General features: G+C 30.6%; 1 protein-coding gene, 3 long non-coding RNA genes and 1 pseudogene across 10 annotated transcripts; 2 read left to right on the top strand and 3 right to left on the bottom strand.

Moving 5' to 3' along the window:
• The first annotated feature begins 3,572 nt into the window (after positions 1–3,572).
• Positions 3,573–4,445, top strand: LOC104731910 (ethylene-responsive transcription factor ERF039 pseudogene; annotated as a pseudogene). The gene has a single exon (XR_015574171.1). The product of XR_015574171.1 is annotated as an ethylene-responsive transcription factor ERF039 pseudogene (transcript).
• Positions 4,446–10,382: 5,937 nt separating this feature from the next.
• Positions 10,383–12,818, bottom strand: LOC147930589 (uncharacterized). The gene is made up of 2 exons (XR_015573839.1): positions 12,466–12,818; positions 10,383–10,746 (listed from the first exon to the last, which is right to left on the bottom strand). It is a non-coding gene; the product is annotated as an uncharacterized LOC147930589 (long non-coding RNA).
• Positions 10,905–12,199, bottom strand: LOC104747695 (glutathione S-transferase T3-like). The gene has a single exon (XM_010469370.3). It carries the CDS (start codon positions 12,065–12,067, stop codon positions 11,057–11,059), a length of 1,011 nt encoding a protein of 336 aa, XP_010467672.2. The 5' UTR covers positions 12,068–12,199; the 3' UTR covers positions 10,905–11,056.
• Positions 12,819–13,416: 598 nt separating the features above from the next.
• On the bottom strand, positions 13,417–15,171 carry LOC104758738 (uncharacterized). Of its 5 annotated transcripts, XR_015575244.1 has the most exons (7): positions 14,795–15,171; positions 14,559–14,623; positions 14,323–14,369; positions 14,120–14,225; positions 13,997–14,045; positions 13,864–13,895; positions 13,417–13,737 (listed from the first exon to the last, which is right to left on the bottom strand). It is a non-coding gene; the product is annotated as an uncharacterized LOC104758738 (long non-coding RNA). The 5 variants fall into 5 exon arrangements; XR_015575245.1 differs by lacking the exon at positions 14,323–14,369; XR_002036154.2 differs by lacking the exon at positions 13,864–13,895.
• Positions 15,172–23,003: 7,832 nt separating this feature from the next.
• On the top strand, positions 23,004–24,586 carry LOC147930590 (uncharacterized). Of its 2 annotated transcripts, none has more exons than XR_015575239.1 (3): positions 23,004–23,329; positions 23,513–23,785; positions 23,855–24,586. It is a non-coding gene; the product is annotated as an uncharacterized LOC147930590 (long non-coding RNA). The 2 variants fall into 2 exon arrangements; XR_015575240.1 differs by having other exon boundaries at positions 23,012–23,329; positions 24,202–24,586.
• The last annotated feature ends 703 nt before the right edge of the window (positions 24,587–25,289 follow it).

A 25,289-nucleotide genomic window follows, 5' to 3' on the forward strand; every position in this document is an offset into this window, starting at 1 on the left:
CTCCCCGACGGGTGCAAATTTTAGCCTGACATTTCGATAACGGGCCAGATTTAATAATTCCCAAGCAAACTCATTGGCTCAAGGCCGACCACAATGAACTAAGGAGGGGGGGGACAATTGTTGGATATGGGTTTCACCCAGCCTTAGCAGGCTTTCCCTCAGCCCCATTATCGAAATAGTCAGCATAACCTCTAGAAATCTTGACTGACCGAATCACCCTAATTGGGCCGACAAAGCTTCTAGAAGGCCCATTTGAGACGGACAGCCCAGTTAGTTGATGGCCCGCTAAAGAACGATCGCCGCCTTTGCTCGAAGACAATACCACATCGATCCCGAGGTAGAAAGATGAAGCGTCCCATCAACTATAAATACCAAGGGAGCAGGGCATAGAAGGCATCAAGTAACAGAGGCCAAGAGTCAGGAGTCAATCTGATTCTAAGATTTAGTACTGTTAGTCAATTTGAGAATACAATTCTCTGTAATTAGCCAATCGGCTTATAACAGTTATATTGTAATTCGACGATCTTTGACTATCTTAATAAAAGTCCTTTGTTTTGCCTTTCCTAATTATCATTCCCGAGCTAGTAGTATTACTCGTTCAACATGTATGTACGAAGATCATGTCATATGTTGACATTTTTTATTTCTCTTTGATAGCTTTCGTACAAGCTATACTTGTTATTGGGGTTACTTCGACAAAGTTATTTAGTAATTATCTCCACACTAGGAAAATAATTTAATAAATTCTTTGTCATATGCTTTTTATTTAAAATCACAGTATAAATTAGATTGATTTTTCTTTCTTCTGAAAATCTTGTTTAGCTGTCATAAATAGTGGTTTGTAACTGAAAAACGTGTTTTATACTTGTTGTTTTCATAAAAAGTCTCTTTAGTTAATGCGATCCAAAAGTTTCCCAAAGTTTTTCTATAATACTGTATACTGATAATAATATTTTTAAGATCATAAAACTTTTTTCGAATGAGACGGGATTTTAGATGTTAACAACTGCAATGGCAAATCGAATTTTCGGTTGTGTATTAGTATTACATCCGAATTGTTACCCTTTTTTTTTTGTTAAATAAAGTTAAATTGTTAGTTCTTTTGTTGCTTTAGGAGTTAACTCGCAGTTTGAATGTAATGCATTGTTTGCATCATCAATATATATAAAAATGGGTTTGCTTAAATTTTTGTTCAAAAAAAAAGAAGAAGGGTTTGCTGAAATTGGAACACGCATGTGAATTTGTTTCCAGGATTGTGCTTAATTTGTTTAAATAGCATCGTTTTCGGACATAAGACTTCCAGACCTTTGTATTTATTAAGCATTTAATAACCGAATTTGGTAGGTGAATTAATATAGTGCAAACTAATGTTTTGGTTGTAATTCACTTTATCAACCAACTGTTTTTAGCTAGAAAATTACAACAAACTGATGTATTAATTGTAAATTTGTAATCCACAATTTAAATTACCACTAGATTATTATCATCTAGTCTTTGTAAATTGTATATCTATATAACACTTGTTACTTGTTTATATTATTATTTTGTTTCGTCTTAATCGTCAAACAGACCCCACGTTAATACTAATCCGTAACTTTCTCACTCTAAATGATAGATAATGTACAGATTTTTTCAACATCATGCTTTTGTACATATATACAGATATATACTACATGTGTTTACGTCGTTTTGCGTACGTGCATCGTTCATAGCAGCCTTCTAATCAATTTCTTTACTAAAAATGTGTATTCTTTAAATACTAAAATATGTCAAAAACTTCTACAATTATTCCGTATATTCGCAAATTTCCAAGTGCAAAACATAATCCGTCGATTGTTTATAGAGACTTTAAAGCAAACGTCCAAGCACATTTGACGACTGACCGGTGTTAATTACTATTGTCTCATTTCTGGTTATATAAAGTTATCATCGTTTTGTCCTAAAAGATGCTCCGGAATCTCAACTTCAAACTATAATATAATTGTCTCTTTCGTTATAGTACAAATATATTCTATAACAAATACATGTATATATATATAGTTAAAAATTGAAATCAAGCTTAGAGCATTCATGAAGACAATTATTATTTTTTGCTAAGTTAACTTTTAAGAATTCTTTTACTATTCCCTCCGATTCAAAACTAATTGTTTTTAAAGGTTTTTTCACAGAAATAATTAAATTGTCAATTTTATATATCCTTTCAATATATATATATATATATATATATTATTGATTAAAACATTAAAATAGTTGGATTAAAATACTTTTTTTACCAAACATCAAAATCTTAATGATAGTTATTATAAAACCAAATTTAAATTCTAAAATGACAAGTAAACAGAAAGAAAGGGAGTATTGTTATAAAACTCGCATGCACTATTAAATTTATCAACTACTATGAGATTTAGGATGTATTCGTTAATATTAATTGTTGTCTTTGTCAAACTTAATCCAAGTGGAAAAACGTGGGTTAGCTTTGTAGGCAGAGACATGGGTCATGGTCGGGGGAACGAAGATATTACAATTTTGGGCAAAAAACAAAAAATGGAAATTAGAAGAAAATTTGTAAAAGTAAAATAAAAGGAAATAAGGATCCCTTTTTATCCTAAAAATTACTGTACATGTGAAAATGTCTTCATACACAGGAAAAAAACAAATAGATATGATGTTATAATATCCACATGTAGAAGAAAATGGTAAATCTACTCTCAAACAGTTTTTTTCAAGCTTTAATGAAATGATGGACCAAAGCATATGTCAGGATTTTAAAATTATATGAGTGTCGAACATCAGTCTCATACATCTAAAATGGAAACCGAAAACAAATAATAATCTCTTTCAAAGTTCTAAAGGAGCTCTATGCTTAGCTTAACCAATAGAAATTTCTCTCGTGTATATTTTTAATATTACTCCTAAATTACAAAATAGAGAGTTTAATTCCACTTTTGATTCGCAAACTTATTACCAAACTTAAATTTTGGGTTATTTAAATGTTATATATATATATATATATATAAAGAAAATACATTTTTCTTATCTATAAACTTTTTTTTGTGAAACCTACATATCTATTAATTTATTTATGTCTCAATTATTCTCTTACGTAAGATTCTTAACAAATCATATGCATAAAGTAATATCAATTTCTGTTACAGATTATATATTCTGGCTTAGTGGTTTAGTTATTTTAGGCCGTTTTCTTATTTTTATGTTCAAAACCAATCAGAATAATTTGAGCTAAATACAGTGCGTCCTGGTTCAAGTACATATATATTTAAATTTGGAAGGACTAGATGATTTGCGAGAAACCAGTGATAACATTACACTAGGAGTTGATACAAACGAACAAGTGTCCAATTCAAGTCTAAAATAATGAATATCTTATTATATAAAATATTTAAAAGTAAAGTAATATCATTGCAAGAAGAAAACAAAAAGAAAAAGAAAAAAAAAAATCTTAAGGTAGTCTGGTATTTTTTTAGCTTTTAATATTTGATTTACACATATAAGAAAAAAACATACACACAAGAATAATTGCTTCGTATTTGGATGTATATATTAGAAGAAGCAAATGAAACTCTCACACCCCAAAATACAACCAAAAAAACAAACATTTTAGTTTTATAATCTTCCTACCAAAATTTCTCTCTCTCTCTCTCTCGTTACATTAAATTTCTTATAGATGCAAGAAGACTCTTCTTCCCTCGGTTCACAACGTAACCTCCGGTCACCGGCGCCGGAGAGAACCGGAAAGAGTTCAAAGACTAAAAATGAGCAAAAGGGTGTTTCTAAGCATCCGAGTTTTCGTGGGGTAAGAATGAGACAATGGGGGAAATGGGTGTCTGAAATCAGAGAACCAAGAAAGAAATCAAGAATCTGGCTCGGCACTTTCTCAACGCCGGAGATGGCGGCGCGTGCACACGACGTGGCGGCTTTAGCCATCAAAGGCGGCTCAGCACACCTTAATTTCCCGGAGCTAGCTTACCATTTGCCAAGACCGGCAAGCGCAGACCCTAAAGACATTCAAGAAGCCGCAGCAGCAGCAGCTGCAGTTGACTGGAAAGCACCGGGGTCTCCTTCTAGCACGGTGACGTCATCTCCGGTCGCTGACGACGCTTTCTCCGACCTCCCTGATCTTTTGCTTGACGTTAACGATCACAACAAAGTCGATGGGTTCTGGGACTCGTTTCCTTACGAAGATCCTTTTTTCTTGGAGAATTATTAGCAGGCAAATTCTTGCCGGCGAATGAGTTTTCCGGTAAATAATGAACCGATGTCGTTTTGTACTTTTTTGTCTTTGTTGGGAAATTTCTTTCTTTTTTTTTTTTTTTTCTTTTTTTTTACGTGTGAGTAAGTTTCGAATGTGTGATGTGTAAAGTAAGTACAGGTTATTAAATTTCTTTTTCTGTACAAATACGTACGTAATTACCAAAAAAGTTTCTTCATTTATTGGGATGCTATCTTCCATATTCATTATTTAGGGGCCTTGACCTTTTATTTTCACATCTTTTAGTTCTGTGACAGAGACTATAAACTTTACTCCATAGAGCCGGCCAAGAATATATATACACATTTAGGGGTTTTGTTTCGTTAAACTAGTTATTATGTCTTTCTTTCTTTCAGTTTGGTATAACTCAAGCAAGAAAAATAAAGGTAGACTATTATTAGAATCGACATATGTAATCGAGATATACATATACTAACCATTATGACACCTTGTATATATGTTATTCGTTATGTACTCGTTCTCAAAATCACTTCTCATTTATTCGAAGGTAAGAAAAAGTATATCATGCATTATATTTTATATATACTAGGTGCTTCCTCACGCAACACGTTGGTTGTGGTGTAATTGGCACTTTCTTGTTTTCTTTTTTGGTCTTTTCGTTTTCTCTTTTGTATTATTTCGTTTTAGTTAGGCATATACGGGCTTTGCCGTCACTTTTATTTATACACTATATGTTTATACCATTTCGTTTAGATGTGTATAATTGTGGCGTTTATTTTTTATGAATTATGAAGATGTTGTTTCTAGCTTTTGAGGATCCAATCTTATCATTGACTGATATTGTTTCCAATACATTTATTATAATATAGATTTTCTAATTAACTGCTTATGTAAACCCTTCATACGTTGATGTTACAATAATAAGTTATTTTTTAAAAATATCTTCCGTGTAAGTGATTATGTTTGTATGCCCATATTTTGGTCTAATATCAATAAGATCGTTTTTGTTTTTCTTTAGTTGGCTTTGAAACCAATTTTGAGTTAAGCAAATAATGGGTCGAATTATGGTGTTAATAAGTAATATAAATTCTTATGTATATATATTTTATATATGTGACTATAAATTTAGCTAACTAAAAAATTATGTAATATTTAAATACAATCTTGAACATATATATATATATATATATATATATATATATATTTTATTTGTGGGAGGAATGTATGAAATTATTGGATAGAAGTTATTTTTGAGTTAAATAACCTTTAATGTCTTTAAAGTGAGTTAAATATTAATAATTTTTATATGTGTTTTGAATTTTTTTAAAAGGAATACCAAGTGTTTCCTTCCAAATTTGAAGTGACATAGTATTTTAGTTTTCTTATATGATTCGATGAACTTCAATGTAAAAGTTTTTCAAAGTAATAAGTACACTCACTGATTGAATTATAAAATTTGGATAAATGTTTATTTCAATTAATCATCTGCTCTTTTAAATAAATTAAATAAGTATGTTGTTATTCCTACAAATAGGACAACATATATTATAGTTTAACCATGGAGTTAAGCAATGGAAATGGAACTTGTGATTGCAAGACAAAATGCTTATATGTTACACATTGATCATTCAAAAATTAATAGGAACATCTAATCCTCAAATAAAGTTGATTGTTTTGTTAAAACCAACATATGCGAATTTAAATTTAACTATGCAAATTTAAAAAATAAATATGAATAGATTAGAAAGGCAAGAAATATAAAAGAAATATTTTTTTATATAAATAAAATAAAAATTGAAAACAATGTTAAATATATATAATACTTTCTACATTAAAATATAGAATCAAACTCTTACAAGTTACAACATATATGAGATATAACAACATTTGATATTGGTAGGAGAGAAGGAGAGAATGTTTACTATAAGATGGTAATCCAAATTAGATAATGGAGATGAATCTTTAAAAAATAGAACAATGTAATATATATATATATATATAATACTTTCTAAATTAAAATATAGAATCAAACTCTTACAACACATATGAGATGTAACAACATTTGATATTGGTGGGAGAGGAGGAGAGAATGATTACTTATAAGATAATAATACAAATTAGATAAAAGAGATAAATCTTTTAAAGTAAGAACAATGTAAAATATATATCATGTAGTCTCTAAAATTAAAATTTAGCATTAACAATTTACAATGATATTTCATTTGTCTTTTACAACCCATACAACAAAAATAAGAAATCAAAAATAACAAAAAAAAAACGAAAAATGATTTGAGGTATTGTAGAAGAGAATGAGAGAATGTGAAAATGAGATAGTAAAAGAATGTCAATATGAGAGAATGATAGATTGAGAGAATGCTTATTTATATGATAAGAAATGATGAAAGTTACATTTAGAACTATGGAGTTACAATAATAATTTATTGTGTTTGAATAAAATTGAGTGGTAGAATATGATTAATGCATAATTTATTTTATTTTCAGTTATAATTTTATTTTAATGTGTGAGTTAAATGTATTGTGTTTATTGGGTCTTAAATATTGTTTAAAGCAATTAGAAAGCAAATAAAAAATAAATAAAAATTAGAAAACATTAAATGAAAATCAACCAATAAGGAGAGACAAAAAGCTTACTTTTATATACATGATATATTGCTTTAAACTTTGAAATGAGAAATATATTATAAACAATAATTTTGCATGAGAAATATATTAATTTCGCCAACTAAAATATGAAGATAAGTTTACCCAACCAAAACAAATAAAAAATGTTAAAGTTTAACCAAAAATATTTTCTCTTGAAAGATAAATAAGTTAGTAGGAGGAATGAATTAATGTACAATTATTGGATAGGAGTTACATTTGAGTTAAATGGAGTTACATGTCTTTAATTATAAATAAATATTTTAATTTTTTATAACCTAAAATAAAAGGAATACCAAGTGGCTGAATCAAAATTCACATGATTTGGTTGTTTGTTGATATAAACTCAACACTTACACATAATACTTCAATATAAAAAAATATTACTTTTTAAGTGATACACTAAATTAGTTTTCTTATAAAATTATATGAATTCTTCAATCTCAATAATTTTTAAAATCCCAAGGATAACTTATATTTTTTTGGTTTTCACTCATCAATTTATCTTATAGTGCTAGATTTCATACTAATGGTTTCATCTTTACAGAATTTAGTGAAATGATATTTTTAAAATGATATTTTATTTTTATATTTAAGTTCCAGTTGAATATGTTTTATTTTTTGGATCATTTTTTATCTTGATTAAAAGACACAAAAAACCAATTGTTTAATTATGTTCTTTTTGTTTTCAAAAACCTCAAATCATAAAAAAAAAATATATTATATTGATCTCTGCAGATTTATCAATTGGATCACAAAACAAAATAGTCTTTATAAATGGAGAAATGGATAATTATATTGATCTTTATAAATTATTAAAAAATGATACATGAATATGTGAGATAACCAGAGACATAATAGATAATTACATATGGATCATTTCAACTTTATGATCTTATTATGTGGTGAATATTGTAAGGAAGTATGAAAATAATGACTTATAAAATGTTAATATAAAATAGAAAATGGAGATAAACATTTTAAAAGATTAAAATAAATATATAAGATATACATATCATACAAACTCTAAAACTAAGCTTTTACAATGATATTTGATTTGATTTTTTATAACCCATACAACAACAATAACAAAAAAAATACAAAACAAAACAAAACAAAAAAGAGATTTGAGAGTAGTGGAAGAAGATGAGAGAATGAAAGAGTGATAGACTAAGAGAATAAGATAATGAGTATTTATAGGAAGAGAAATGATGAAAAATTGCATTTAGAAAAATGAGAGTTACAATTCTAATTTATTGTTTTGTTTTAATACAATTAATTAATACAACTTAGTGGAGAAATAAAGTTAATGCATAATTTATAGGGAGAAGCTATAAAGATTTCAGTTTTATATTATGTGAGTTAAATGTGAAAATTATTTTTTTTAAAATTTGTGTTTTAATACAATTTTTTTTGTTAAAACTGCATTGCCAAGTGGACCAATAAGGAGAGACTGAAACTCTACTTTTATATATATGATTGGTGATTGGTCTGGTACTTCTTTGTTTTATGACATTTTATTTATAATGATAGTCGATGCAAGATACCCCGAAACATCTGTTCGGGAATACTTCAAAAACATAACTTTTTTTTTAGTGTTGAGGAGTCGAAATCTATATAGCAGCCAAAGTCACGACAGGTAGAACAGATAATACTACAAAGAGAGAAAATGGCAAATTAGTACAAGATAGACAAACTTGATGGTCTTTTCTGTAATTTTTTAATTTCCATTTTCCACTTTTATTTACTCCTTTTTTCGTATCATCTTATTGGCCCTTATAAAGTTGAAAAAATTAAAGGACCCATTGGCCCATTTATTAATTAAAATGTGTTTGGTGTATTTAATGTACGTTTTTAGTTAGTACTGATTTTCATTCTTCTGTTCATTTTGTGTCCTTATTTTTCCTAATCATTGTATTAACCAAATTTAAACGAATTCGTTTATAACCTTTTTAAATCAGTTCTCTAAAATTTATATTCTCCCTGTCCTAAAGACTTTTCTTTTTAAGTTTCACATCAAACTTTTGTTATTATTTCTACAACTTTAAATTTAATTAATGAATTTTATATGTAGCAAACTGTTCAAACTCTTTAATGAACTATAAAATATTAGTTTATTTATAAATGAAAAGTTACCAAGTATGCACTTTTTTCATAACACAGTAGTTTTTGAATCACAATTCATATATACTAATCGCCAAAACATATAGACAACCAGATTTATTTACCGTTTTAATTAGATGTCTATAGGGGCCAAGATGCATTGTAAACTAGTGTGCATTTTGTTTGAGAATTATATTTGAGTGTTGACTTACAAGTATTATATACTCTTTTGTTTTTATAATACTTGTAAAAACCAAACTTGTAGAAACCAATTGCGAGAGATTTTTTTTTTGTTGTTGTTGATGGTATAACAAACGTATTGAATAAGATGTAGACCGAATGATGCCAATCCGAATAATTTCGAAAACTGATAGAATAAACTTTGTAAGGCGGATTTTGTAATGAAATAGAGGAATGTTTTCGAATAAAACTTTGTTTTACGTGCATTTGCACATGTCAAAACATTTTCCATGTTATCACTGTTCTCAGGACTTCTTTTATACGTTCTATCAAAAAAAGAAAAGAAAAGAAGGTGAGCTGGCTTTTCTCGTATTCTCTTTGTCCGTTTGTAATCATTTTGTGAACACTTCTTATACCTTTTTTTTTGGAAAACTTCTTATACTGTAGTTTTTCTTTCGCTCAGTATCGTCATTGTAAAAGTAATGGATATATCTACATTGTTTTGTTCCAAATATATATACATATATATATATCTAAATTGTTATGGGTTTTAGAGTTTTAGTCAACGAAATTGGTGACTAGTTGAATCAGAAATTCAGATATTTTTTAGCAATATATTCATTATAAATTTGAGTATTTTATTTTATTTTTATAAACTATATATTAGTATATTACAGTATATAAAACTTAATTCAAACGTTTTAAATCAAAAGATGACTGAGACAGTACTTTGTGTCGCGAATTAGAACACGCTTACTGCTTGTTTTGTACGGACGCTTGATGTTGATGCTGTTGTGTATTTAGCAGCAAGTGTCGAAGCAATATTATGCTAAATAGTCTCTTTTTTTTTTTTGACAATCACTAAATAGTCTTTTAGATAATTGATTTTAGTAGAAAATATCATACAATGCCTTGGTAATATCCTTTATGTGGGAGGGTATGAACCGTGCATTGCACAGACCACCAAATTAACATCATTGTTAAATAATAGCAACAGATTTGTATATGATTGAGCTTTGATGCTGCATTACATATGTTATTATTTATTAATTGATGTCATGTCAGTAAAGATTTTCAATTTAATTATTTAATTGATTTGATTATACCGAAGTGTCATTATTTAATATTGCGTCTAGAAACTAATCTCATGTTCATGTCGGCTATGGTAGTGTGGTTTCTTTTTTGTTTGACCTAAGTGGCTTCTTACGAATAAAATAATAATCAGATATGAATTATTAATTTACATTTCTACTTAGAGCATCACCAACGGTTAGAACTATTAAGTTCTAAAAATGTTGTTAAAAACAATAAAAATAATACAAAACCAAAAGTTAGATACTAAAGATATTTTTGAAAATTTTGGTAGTCCAATGGTAGAACTATGAGGTTCTAAAAATTTGAATTTTTGAAAACATAAAACTTGTGATACAATTAAATCTGTAGCAAGAAAGAGAAGAAAAATCACACTAAATTTTTGGCTCTGTCCAACGTCTGCTCCAGCCAAACAAACATTCACTGCAAATGTGAATATTACTTTGATTCCAACATCTATGAGAGGCATGTGAATACTTTGCCTGCAAATGAGAACAGAAACAAACAACATTAACACTGCTACACAACTAATTCAAAGAAGCTTATTCATTCAAGCAATAAAACAAACAAAAGACATCATTGACTTGATTCAAGAAATAAAAGACATAAACAAACTTAACTAAACTGATTCATTCAACCATTAACACAAACAAAAGATATCATTGATCCGATTCAAGAAACAAAAGGCACAAACAAACTTAAACAAACTACATTAAGTTAAACAAGAAACTGAAACACAAACACAGAAAAAAAAACTGAAACACAAACTTAAACAAGAAACTGAAACACAATTCAAGCATTTGACAACATGTCAGTGATTAACTTGTTCTTCAAAGCCAATTCTATATCACTAAGTGGCTCTGTTTTTGCAAGGAGACTGTCCAACATGTTGTGCTTATTACGCTTCTCCTTCAATGCATAATCCTCCTTCCTCAATTCATGGTCCTTCTGCTTTATCTCCCACGCCTCATTCAACACTACCATATTCTTGTTCTCTCGTTCCACGACTTTGCTATTCCTTTTACCTTTGGCCTTTGATGCCTTAACACCAGGAGGACGAGCCATTGCTTCATCTCCATGGCTAATTGTATTGGGGTTTGTTGACTGTCCTGAAGCTTGAGACCCATCGTCAACCTTTCTTCTTTTTGACGAGCCATTATCTGTTTTATAAGATGCACACCATTTCTGATCATGGCGCAACTCCCTCCAACAATGCTCAAGTGTGAACTTGACGTTGTGATCATTATGGTAGATTTGGTTAGCAAGCTTCATGACATCATTTTCATTCTGGCCACTTGACTTCTGCTTTGTTGCAGCCTCTAAGCAGCCAACAAACTTGCACACTTGGTCATTAATCTTCCCCCACCTTTGCTTACAGTGACCGACCTCTCTCTTTTGCATACCAGCAACCTGAGGACTTGCAGCAAAGTAATTTGCAATGCGTTTCCAAAAGGTCCCACCCTTTTGACCATTTGCAGCCACTGGGTCCTTGCTTGTGTTCAACCAAGCACTTATGAGGACGAGATCTTCTGTAGGTGACCAATTCCGTCTTCCTTTTCTGTCTTCAGTTGTGTTTTCATCTTGGTTTGGAGCATTAGTCCACTGGGAAGTAAAGACAGGGACAGGGGACACCGGCTCATACTGTTGGCTATTAAAAAAACCTGAAGAGTTACTAAACGGATTCAAAGGATCCATTCCTAGTTTCTGGTGGTTGTTTATAGGAGAAAGAAAGATCAAAGGAGAAGGACAAAGTGAAAGAGAAGGAAAGAAGGTTATTGTGTTAACCGAACATGATGTATTCATTCATATATAACAAGAGGTTATTGTGTTTAAGCCACTGTGATTAATGTTTTTAGCATTCAATGAGAAAGACATCAATGGTATTACCTACTAACCCAAACAGCAAGCAAGCATTTATCACAGATTAGACAATGTGACACAAACAAAATATATAATTGATCCCATATACAAATGATTTTGGGGCATATCAATGACATACACATACAAAACAAGACTAATGTAGCAAGCATTTATCGTCGAAAATGGTTGGGGCATTAACGCTAACAACAGTCACTAATCGATGCAGCTAAATGTCACTGTCAAAGCGGTTGGGGCATAAACACTTATCAGAGAACCCTAATTTTGAATCAAAAGACAAGAATTTAGAGCTAAATACATTGGGAAAAGGGTTAGATTCGTACCAGCATAAATTTATTGGAGCTTCCTTGAACGAAAACTCTCGAGTTTAGAGTTTATTGGAGCTTCCTTGAACCAAAACTCACGATTTGGTGAACCGTCGTCGACGATGGTGACCTGCGCCGGTGGGGATGATAAAACCGGTAGAATAGACAGTTAGATAGCACAATTTCACACTCGATTCTCTTTCCATCACGAATTCAGACTGAAATCTTCGAGTGTTTCACCATCAATGGCGAGAGAGAGAGAGAGAGAGAGAGAGAGAGAGAGAGAGAGAGAGAGAGAGAGAGAAAAGACGAAAATCGAAGAACAGAGAGAGAAAGTACACGATTTTTTTTCTTTTTGTTAAAAAGCCTCCACCACTCACAGGTTGACACGTATAGACATAGAAGCGATTCCAAAAGTGTCAAAAATAGAACCAGTTCTATTTATTTTTGGGTCCACTGAATTAATTTTATTCAGTTTATTCCTCAAATTTTCGGAACCCAACAGATAGAACCACCGTTGCGGATGGTCTTAGAGCATTATTAGTGGAGCAATCCTCCTAAGGTACTCACATATAAATTAATCTTATAAATAATACTAAATTAATCAAAGCAATCTTAAAAGAACCTTAGCAAAATCATCCCTCCATTAGAGAATCCAAAGAAGGTTACTCAATCACTTAAATAATTGTTTTTTAATTTATGTTTATTAATTATCAAACTTTATTAATCTAATATGAAAAATCAATTATTAAATTTTTTTATATTACATAAAACTTTGGAATATTAAACATATTTTACAAGCTTGAATCCTCAAGGAGAAGAAGCTTTAATCCAAATAACCAATTAAAACTTTTTGTTTGTTGCAAGCAAAAAACAGAGCATCAAAGAGAGATTAGAGAAAAGAATATAGAAGAAGATGGGAGCAATAATCTTTCAAAGTATCAGAGAATTTCTCAATAACAAGGCATAGGAATAAAAAGGCTTTTATAATTTAGTGTTATTGTAATATGAAAGAGGTCTTGCAACTAGAAAAGAAACATCTTCAGCAAACCATACAAACGAAAACAAAACCTGGAAATCAAATATGTTTTGGTAAGGAGAGGGTTTAAAGTCTCTAGGTCTTATTGAATGCGACGATGTCACAACTCTGGATATACTCGTTGTTAGGCTCGGAGACGTAGAAGGTTTAGGAGGACAGGGTTTGGTGTTGATAATGATGATGAGGTCAGTGGTGCTGCTGCTGATGATGTTGGTGGAAATGAAAATCCATAGCTGTTCTGCTTATTAGAACTGAAAGATGCAGGAAACAAGAATCAAAACAAGTAACCATTATATAATTACCAATTTAACAGCAACCCATCAAACGTCAACAATGTGAAACATAAACTTGATTCTTCAGCTTAAGTAAACACCAACAATGTGAAACAGAAACTTGGTTCTTCATAACCCTTTAAACAATCGGTTAGAGAGCAGTTAGTAAGGGATTTGATCTTCTGATATACTGATGATATATTGCAAAGGGGGCAGAATATGAGAGCAGTGGCAATACATCTTTAACTAAGCTCCAAGGATCTTGGTCTTGTGCAGCCATGATTAGGCTGCAAATCAGAGTATCTTTTAGTGATGAAACATAATCCAATATTATTCACAGAAACACTTAAATATTACTTACCTAGAGAATCCGAGAAAGTTTTCTCGCCACATCTCTATTGTTTCTTTTGAAGCTTTGGCTCCAGCTTTTGGGTGACGAGAGCTCGTTTATAGATGACTGAACGATCCTATACACGAGAAAAGGAACACACAACTGTCAATTACATATACATTCTATAGAACGGCTACAATTAGAGACTTGGGAGAGACCAATCTCGAACATACCTCTCTAGCCTTTATTGAGTCGTAAAAGGTGAAAATTCCATCTAAACCTAAACCGATCACAATGACAAGGTAACAGAAAGAGTTTTAATTATGCACAAAACTCCTCTGAAACATAAAAGTTGCCCAGATGTGAAGGAAGCTAATCCTAAACTTAGACACATATGCATCAAATCCCCTCTAACATCTTAAACCACGAGAAACAGAAAGTGAAAGATTATAAATTTGTGAATGATTACCTCTTAAACACAAAGCATACTGGTCAGCTGGAATCTCTTCCTTGGACACGAACGATGCAGAGTACCTACTCAAATACAATAAAATTCAAAGAAATCAAATCAAACTACAACAGCTACATCGATTCAAATCAGGTATAAAAAGTATTAATACGACCACACAGACACACAATTCAAGCTCAAACTAAAAAGTGACCCAGAAACTCAAATTTAGGGAAAAAGAGAAAGGAACAAATTACCCAGAAACGAAAACACCAGTGCTGAATCGGATAATCGAACCAATGGAAGCTCCCAAAATATCGAGTTTAAGTCGTAAAAATCAAAGGATTCAAGAGAGAAAAGGAAGAGAATCGGGAAGAAGAAAGAGAGAGAGGATCGCGAAGACAAAAAAAGAAATTGGCAAAAAAAAAAAATTATATTTCTCCAACAAACCAAAACATGCCACGTCGCGTTACTCTGAGGGGTGCTCAATTGCTTCCCAAAGCAGCGATACTCTCATTTTTTTTTGGAAATGGGTTTTTAATTGGGATTTTGGGGCCTAATTATGAGAGTACTCCAAAGAATATTCTCCAGTAAAGATGGTCTTAGTTGTATTTCTATCAATAGTTTGATGTTTAGAAAACCTTTTCGTTGCGAGAGAGCCAGTGCTCATATATATCTTCGGGAGTGTGAAAAAAATATGTTTGCAGGATGGAGAATTATTCTTGTGGATGTAAGCCTTTACGTTTCACACAAAATTGGAGGCCAACTTGTGTTCATACTACTTTCAGCTAATTTTTGCACATACTTCTTAATGATTATTATATTTTTGATACTAATTACATTTTTAAAATTTATTATTTTTGTTGTATTGATAATTTGAGAGTGATATAATCATTTATTACTTACTCAAAAAAAGAAAGCTACCTATATATGTAGGATTTACATCTAACATATATAAAATTCAAATTATGTTGTGATAACTCACTTACATGTATACACATCTATCTACCATGAACATTGCTAATGTATGTATATTTCTCCGTAAAAATCAAGAGGTTTGTGATGTTATGTATAAAACTGAAAAAGAAACTCATTCGAGTTTGTTCCACTTCTGATTTGATTTCATTGTATGTAATTTTTGAGGATACACAATTTGGTTTACAGAATTATTTTATTGGAAGAATGTTCATTCTAGAAATTACTTAAACTTTACGAAAATATTATACTGAGAAAATGTTCACTATAGAAGTTAGTTAAACATTTTTTTATAAAACCTGGATATTTAACTTTGAAATGGGAGATATAGAGAATAACTGCTGAACCGTGTTGTTCGAAAAAAAAAAAACAGCAGAACCGCATTATACTGTGTAGTTTCGGTCTTCATTCGAATCCTAACTCGAAAAATCAAAACAATTTAGCAGTTTTTAATTATTATTATTAGCACTTACTAATCTTTTTTTTTTTTTTGGTCAATACACTTACTAATCTAAATGAAACACGACGATGTGATATGACAATGATGACGAGACTAAATTGGGATAGAAGATCCTAGGCCTCTAGGCTCGGAGGCCACCTTTTCTCTTTTATTCTTCGTACTTTTCTTGATAAAATAATACTCCCTCCGTTTCATAATATAGGATGTTTAGAGAAGTATTTTTGTTTCATAATATAGGATGTTTCCAATTTTCTATGCAACTTTTAGATTAAATCTATATTTTATATTATACAGTCTTATTTCTAATTGGTTAAGCTGTTTAAAAGTAACTTTTTCTTAATATGTGTGTTTTAACTAAAACATCTTATATTTTAAAACGGAGGGAATAATAAAAAGAGCTTTGCAATCTCTATTAAAATATGTTGAATCGATGTGGTTTGTCTATAGAAACAGTTTGTATAAACTATTAAACTACAGAAAATATAATTTGAGAATATATAGTCACCTTATGACGAAAAAAGTAGACTAATACAAAACAAATAATGATTAAAATTAAATTTGGACTTAGTGGAATCAGTTTATGTCTTCTTCATCTATTGTTGATTACTTTTTAAATGTTCTTTATATTCAAACTCTTAACTAAACAACTGATTTTTAGAAATCAGTGTATGCAACAATTTTACCGTACATTTCTAAATCATAACAACATATATATTGATTACATAATCAGTCAATTATATGCTTAATTATATACATCAAGGAAATTTCATCTTTATATATCATACTATTAACTAGAATTGACATCTCCACAAAAGAAAACACTAACCAATAACCACACAACGATAGTAAATACTAAATAGGTATATACTATATAGTATACTTTTTATCTGATCTGAATAGGAGTTATCATGTATGTCTAGTGCGAGATACATTAGGTGAATTGGCTACTCATATATAAAATAACAAAATCACTAAATTTTGTTAGTCGAAATAGTACTATCTTATATTCCCTCCGTTTCAATATATAAGATGTTTTGGCCTCTTTTCTTTGTTTTAAAATATAAGATGTCTTGTAACTTTCTATGCAAATTTTAATATATATTTAATAATCTACAATCATTACTTATGCAGTCTTCTTTATTATTGGTTGAATATTTTTTAATTTAAATATATATGATACTTTCTAAAAGAAAAGTAAACTATCTTAATATATGTGCCTTACTTTAAGCATCCTATATTTTGAAACGGAGGGAGTAGATAATTAGTTGAATTGGCTACTCAATAACTATTTACCCTAAAAATTAATCGGACGATAAAAGACTGGATTATATCTAATAATAATTTCTTTTTCAAAAAACAAACATATCCAACAGGAATAGAAAAGCGAGAGATAATTGATAAGCGAAAAAGTAACAAATTGAGTGGGCCAAACAAGCCTCGAGCGTGTCTCACCCAGATTGCTTCATTGACACCCTTTGTTTTGTTTTTCTTCCCAGAAAAACATACTGCTAGATTTCCAAATCTCACTATGATCATGAAGATGAGCACAACTTGGTACGTGACCAACACCTTGTAAAATTAAATGTTTGACACCAAATTTACATATGAACCAACGAGCCACTCTAGGAGTAACTTTTTTGTTTTTTGTTTTTGGGGACAAAACCACTCTAGAAGTAACCTTTTCCTTGATTTTAACTTGAAACTGCTGATAGTCTCTCTTATGTTTCTATCAGTTAAAAATGATTTAAATATGTTTTTCCCTTTTCTAATTTACATGACGCAATCATAGATATATTTTTCTTCTACAAACACCAGTTCTACTTCTATCTTTACCACAGACATGTTTAGTATGGCTATTAAAAGCAGTTAAAAGGGTTAGACAAATGAGAATAATTTATCTTGTATTTTCTTACTATTATCTAATTTTAAATCATTCAAACCGCATACTATAGGATAGATTATTTAGTAACAGAGTGACAATAAGAAAAAAAAAATGATTATTGAGAAACAGAATATTAATCTGTCGCTTTTTAATTTATTGTCCCTAGGTGGCTAGGTAAGTTGATGAAAAAAAAAAAACAAGTTTAATTGTGTATGTGTTTGTATTTAATTGGATCTATTAAAATTAAGTGTCTGGGTAAAAATTTAAATTTAATACGATGAGAATGACATATTGTGGTTAATAGTTCATTCACTTACAAGAATCCTATTGGGAGAAACAACACAGTGCTGTGTAGGCCTGGACATTTTAACCGAATCCAAAACCCGAATCCAAATCCGATCCAAAATGGGCAGTTTGATTCAGATTCGGATGGTATTAAATACTCGATTGGATTTAGTTTTCTTGAAATTTGGATACTCAATTGGGTTCGGGTATTACCCGATATCCGAAGTAAATCCGAATCAATCCGAAATAAATATAAAAATGCATCTAAGTGGGTTTGAACTCAATACCTTAGTCATTAATTGATGTATCATAAACCATTTTGTCATCTTAATTATTCTGACATATATAAAAACATTAAGTATTTATATATATATACAGTAGAACCTCTATAAATTAATAAGGTCGGGACCATGAAATTTTATTAATTTAAAGAGGTTTTAATTTATCGATAAATTAATAATTATTAATTTATCGATAAATTAATAAAATATTAATTTATGAAGAGATTTTTAATTTTCATAATTTTGAAAATTATGTATTACAAAATAAGATACTTTTGTTATCATTCATATTTTTAAAAATATTTCTTAATTTATTGTCTTGTCTATTGTAATTGCTAAGTTTAGAGTTTAGGTAAAAATGATAGATGTTAGAAGTTTAGAGTTTAGAAGAAATTTCTACTAGTATCATTCATGGTAATGATGAAGTTGAATAAGATATTGCGGTAATTTTAAAACCAGTTACATATAAAGAAGCAATTATCTCATTTAGAACTCTTCGTAATTTTTGGATGTGATTTGAGAATACGACAATGAAAGATATTAGAGATGAGCTCCAATAAAAATGCAAATTCAAGAATATGCAAATAACAATAGAGTCATATTTCAGTATTTCACTAGATTTTCTTAGATATATATATATATATATATATTAATATTATTTGATTATTAATTTATGATATTGATGGGACTATATTTTTACCTGGGATTTCCAAAAAAAATATTATCTTATTAATTTATCGAAATGTGTCATTTTTTACACCGGCCCAACTCGGGACCGGAAAAATTTATTAATTTATAGCGAGTATTAATTTAAAGAGTATTAATTTATAGAGGTTCTACTGTATATATATTCTAAATTTGACTTATTTTTTTCTTTCTCAATCAACAGAATCCAGGATTGTATTTTTTTAATATCCAGATCAATTTTACTAGAAACATGACAAGCAAATCTACAAAAAAAAAAAAAAGGTGATACTTTGTGGGGTTTGAGGAGTGAGTGAGGTTGGAAGATAAATATGAATCATATAATATAATTTGCTATAGATATTGTTAGACTTAGTAGAGAATTGGAAGAATTTGATTCTTGAAGTGGTGGTCACGGATAAACAAAACTAGGGTTTTTGGTTGAAGAAAAAAGAGATGAAGAAGAAGGAGACAAGAAGAGAGAGGTAGAAAGTAAATATATATATATTTTTTTTCACCAGAGACTAAAAAAGTTTTTTTTTTGTTTTTAATGAATTCGGGTAACCCAAAATTATCCGAACCCAAAGCCAAATTACCCAAACTCGATCTGATATTATAAAATACTCGATCGGGTTTTATATCTCTACATCCGAAAATTCGAAAACCCGAATATCCGAACTCGAATCTGATCGGATACCCGAATGTTCAGGGCTAGTGCTGTGGACACTTTTACTCTCATCATTGTCTTCCACATATTTTAGTACACAAATATACACACATAGTATATATATATATATATATATATATATATATATATATATATACATTAATTAGACAACGTCAACAAACTTTTATCAACAAAATGTTTGACATGGTTTACTTAAATTTTTGCGAATTCCATTACTAAGTTGAATTCTATACAAAATCGAATTGTTGAAACGATGGCCTCTAAGGTACTTGGAGATAAGTTTCCTGGACTTTTCAGCCACCTAGTTAGTTAGAGTGAACTCTATCGTTTGCTTGTTTTTAATGCTATATAAACATTTTTTTTTTGAACAAAATGCTAATAAACTTTTATTAGTCAGATATATGTGGATGAATTTGATACCAATAATATCGTCGATAAATTTCTAGCCGAACCGAAGTTATTAATTTTTGTTGTTGTTAGGCATACTTATGAAATCTAGTGGTCCATATATAATTTTAAGGATATGTTGTTAAACCATTCCAAGTTTATAGTATGTCCATAATAAATTTCTTTTTACAAGAGAGAAAATGCAAAAAAAAAAAATGTAAGCAAACTTAAGATATTTACGGTAGACAATGTAGCAATGGAGGCTGTCTCCGCGGTCCAACATTGTAAGCAAATTTAAGAGACATAAAAAGAAAGAAGGATACTTGAGAGAGAATCTACACTGTGACGTGTAAGATATTTACGGTAGACAACGTAGCAACGGAGGCTGTCTCTGCGGTCCAACATTGTACGGACAAAGGTTGGAACCTTTACTAATCTCGTGCCTCCCAAACTGCTTTACAAACATTTGCACAACAATATTAAATACACGAAAGTCCTTTTTTTATTTGTGCTTTTTTTCTTTCATTAAATATCTAACTGACGACAAAAAATATATATATATCTAACTAAAATGTTTGATTAAAACAATTCAGCCAATGAGAAAATATGGTCATAAAATTCAAATATATTTGATTTTCTGCATGAAAGTTTCTAAAATGCTCTAAAACACCCATAAAACAAGGAGTATATATTTTGCAATTTTTTCTTTCCTATATCTTATATTGTAAGATTATCTTGAATACTGTATGTACTTGAGCCCATATACCAAAAAATTTGTGAACAAAAGATTTGACTTTATTTATATCTAATCTCAGCAAGATATAGTATTTAAGCACATAATTATATTTAAATGATCTTAGTAAGAATTTCATGAATTTTGAGATGGTTGGTTCCATCATTTATATATATATATATACATATATATATATACATATATGGACTTTATATAGAAAATTATGAAGTTTTTGTGAATACTAAATAGCATTTCACTGGAATATTTCTGTATGAAATATGTCGTATATATCTATAATTTAAACGTTGTCTATAATTTTTATTTAAAATCAATATTTATAGGGTCGGGTTTGAAGGTTTTAAAGATATGGGGACACTATATAAATATTGTGAAGTCAATTAAGAGTAGAAAAGGACAGTGTATTGCGTGGTAGCAGTTGTTGCGACATACCTTCACAATTTAATTTTAAACCAATAAGTGGAAGTCAAATGTCAAAACGTTACGTTAAAATATATGTATATATATATTCGTAGGGTTATACTGACCAATACACGTAGACACAGACAATACTGCGTAGAGGACCACCGGTCTATATATGGGTGTATGTATGTATGTCAGTCTTAAGTCTATGTTATGGTCGTTAGAATTGGTCCTATTCTTTAAATTTGATAGGGCCATTTCAATAATACGTTACTTCAGTCCGTTCACAGAAATAGTTTTGCATGATGTACTTTCAATTTTTTTTTGTTCTTAGGATATCAGAGTATTCATGTAATCATCCATATAAGTACATGTGACTGATTACGTTAATCCTCCGATATTATAGGATCAGAATATATAAAGGTTTTGTTTTGGGGTTTTACGATTTTTTTTTCTTTCTATAAGAACAACATCTCCCTTATACATATATCTTTTAATATTAAAGAAGATGACAGTTGAAGAATTATTTAAATCGTTTAAAAGTTAAAAGGAATAGAAGTATATATAGGCTATGACTGATAACCTTTTACCAGTGCAGTATATATAAGCTATACTCTACTAATATGATTAATATATAAACACAGTTAATAATTCTAGTGTAGTGATTATCTCTTGCCATAATTTTTTATTATTCGTTTACGCTTATGTTTTTCAGTTAAAATTGTTTTACCATTTTGTCTTTTCAATAAGTGCATGTTACGGATGGAGCAGACTAAACTTTCAACGAATTAGTCTATTTTCTTTTAAGACGAACAATATATAAATCGCAGCAAACTACTACAAGAAAACAAGAAGATATCCGACGGATTTCCCAACGGACTAAATCCCTTCGGCTATTTCTGACGGATTTTTGATTGATATACGACGAGATTTAAACCGTCGCTTTCTGTTGGAAATCCGTCGGGAATTACCGACGGAAGTTAATCCGTTGGAAATTCTGGACAATATCCCGACGGAATCCTAACAGATAGTGCTTGTTAGAAGATTTGGTCGAAAATCTGTTGTTACTCTGCCGGTCATATGTTACCGTTATTAAAGTCGTTTGAAAATTGTCAATGATCCATCGGTCTTCCATCGACAATAATTTACAAAAAAAATTATAAAGATTGTAGTTAACAAAATTGAAAAAAAAAATGATAATTCCGTTGATAATCTATTGGGAAATCCCAACAGATCCCCGACAGCCTTACAAGTTTTCTCAGGTTTATGAATCTTACTGCATTTAACACGTGTTGTTTCAACAAATTACCGACAGATTTTTGATGGGTTTAGGGTATAGGGTATTGAAATATGAAACTTTATAACTTAACACATTCACAAACACTATTTCTTAAGTCTTAAAATACTTAGAATCAGTTTTGGTCTATTAAACTACTATAATATTAAATTTTCAAAATTTAACATGACTTGATCATAAGAGTTTCTAAATACACTTACAATGTTACTTAAGAGTTTGAATGTTGTGAATGACTAAATTTTAAAATTATTTTTTTTTATAGTTTTTTTTAATAAAACAGATTTGCAAGCTATGTAGTATACTTATTGTAATGGTAATTGAGTAGGAAAGATATTTTTCACCCTATATATGATGTTTTTTGAGCTTTTTTCATAGATCCGTCGGGAAACTGTCGGTTATAATGAAAAATTGAACGCAAAATTTACCCGGGAAGTATTGGGCCCAATGTATTTGGATTTTGCGGGAAGGATTTGTTTAATTAATTTGGGTTTAAAACTAAAAAAAACCCAAAACCTTTTCGTTTTACTCATCTCTCTTCCATCGACAAACCCTAATCTCTTCCTCAATCCTCACCGGATCTTGTACCCAATCTTTCACTTCTTCCTCACCGACTGATCTTTTCACTTTTCTCTTACTCATCGATTCACTTTTCCCCTTCTCTTCCTCACCGATTCCCCAACCACAGCCCCTTCTCAACCATGTAAGATAGAACCGTTGTTCAATTATGTTAGATTAGGTGTTCTTTTTGTGGGTTCAACGATTTTGGGTTCAATTATGTTAGTATTAGGTGTTCTTTATGTCAGATTTAGGGGATTGTACTCTGTGATACTTTGATTTTGCTTTTTCAATTATTGGCTCAGTTGATATTTCTTTTTTTTCACAGGGACTACGAATCATATCATTCTCGTCAAAACCGCTCCACCCAAAACCGAGAAGCACCCAGTGATTCTGTGGCTGAGACTCAAAACCCCTCCACCCAAAATCGAGAAGCACCCAGTGGTTCTGGGGCTGAGACTCAAACCCCCTCCACACGCGTCTCTGGATCGACTACAGCTGCCTCACCTCCTATCGTAATGGCCATTGAGGATTTCGTTTCTCAACCGGGACGAGAACTTATCCCAAAACTCCATCCCAATTACATCGGAGATTCTACATGGTAAATCTCAAATTTTTAACCATCTAATGTTTTCTTATTTTTTTTTTTTTTTAGATCAAACTTTTGTAGGTTTGAGGCATCTGGAAACGGCATTAGCAAATCTGTAAACCGGATGTTGTATGGACTCCTCAAAGAACCTACACCAACAAGAAAACAAATCAAATTCAAGACCCCGTAGCTAAGGAAGTGATTGGCAATTCTCGTTAGAGGATGGAGGAGTTTAGCTTATCTCAACCTTCAGTCGATGGAAATGGCTTACCAACACCAATCCCCGTCGACATGATTAACAAATTTGTTCTTGACGTTATGATTCTTTTTATACATTTTGCTTATGATTCTTTTTATACATTTTGCTTATGATTCTTTTCATACATTTTGCTTATCATTGTAATTGTTCTAATTATTCTAAATTTCAGAAAACTCCACAAACCAAGGGTCGAATCTTTGGATTAGGGAAAGTTTCAAAAAGATTCCGTTCGTTATCAGATTCATCGACACTATATGATCGTGATCTTGAACTTGTTCGAGCCCTCCAAGAGAAAGATGACCGTATTGAAGCTCTTGAGAAGATGATGGAAAAAAGAGAATGAGAGGAACAAGTAGTGAGATGAAGAGCTTGCGTCGTTCATGGCAGAGATGAGATCAAAGTTCTCTGACAATTCAAGTTCTTAGTTTTCACAATATTTAAGTTTTATTTTCTATTTCTTTTTGATTTGTGTATATTACATTTTCTTTTTGGGATGTTTGTGTATATTATATTTTGGATTTCTAAATTTATGAATTCAAGTTCTTATTACCTAATTAGTAGTTGTTGTGGAAAGAAAAAGAAACCGTAAAAGTTGGTAAAAACAGGGGAAAACAGAGAAATTGATCGTTACCTAATCACAATATAAAACATTATATCCGTCGGGATTTCGTCGGTAAAAACAGAGGAAAACAGAGAAATTGATTGTATTAATTGTCGGGATACCGTCGGTAAAGTTGTTGGAAATCCGTCGGGAATTTAGCCGTTGGGAAATCCGTCGGGAAGTTATCTGACGGGTTCTCGACAGCTACATTATCTGTCCCCTTGTCATCGGGAACAACAATTGTTGGTAATCCGTCGGGAATAACAAAACCGTCAGAAATCTGTTGGAAAGGCTGACGGATTCCCTACAAATTTTATTTTTTCGACGCTCTAGTCCCAACGGACTGATGCTGTTTGTGTTCCGTCGGTATGGGTCGTTCCCAACGGGTTTCCGACAGATATGACCGTCGGTTTGCGGCTGTTTTCTTGTAATATACATACATATATTTTTTAAAAAAACTTTTTTGTGTGTTAACGATCCATAGTTGGTAAACTAAAACTTATAAATGATAAACAAGAAAAGATCGAAACTACAAACAGTTTGAGCATCCCCATTGTTGTATCCATTTAACGCTCTTGTGTCAATGTCACACTAAATCAATTCATAATATAAATCGAGTGGAATCAGCGGAGCTTTTATCATAAACATGAAAGATT

Source organism: Camelina sativa, chromosome 12 (assembly GCF_030686135.1).
Source record: "Camelina sativa cultivar CO46 ecotype springtype chromosome 12, ASM3068613v1".
NCBI lineage: Eukaryota > Viridiplantae > Streptophyta > Magnoliopsida > Brassicales > Brassicaceae > Camelina > Camelina sativa.

What these genes read in the sequence shown, in the direction of transcription:
- LOC104747695 (XM_010469370.3), bottom strand. Translation starts at nt 12,067, where the DNA reads ATGAATACATCATGTTCGGTTAACACAATAACCTTCTTTCCTTCTCTT.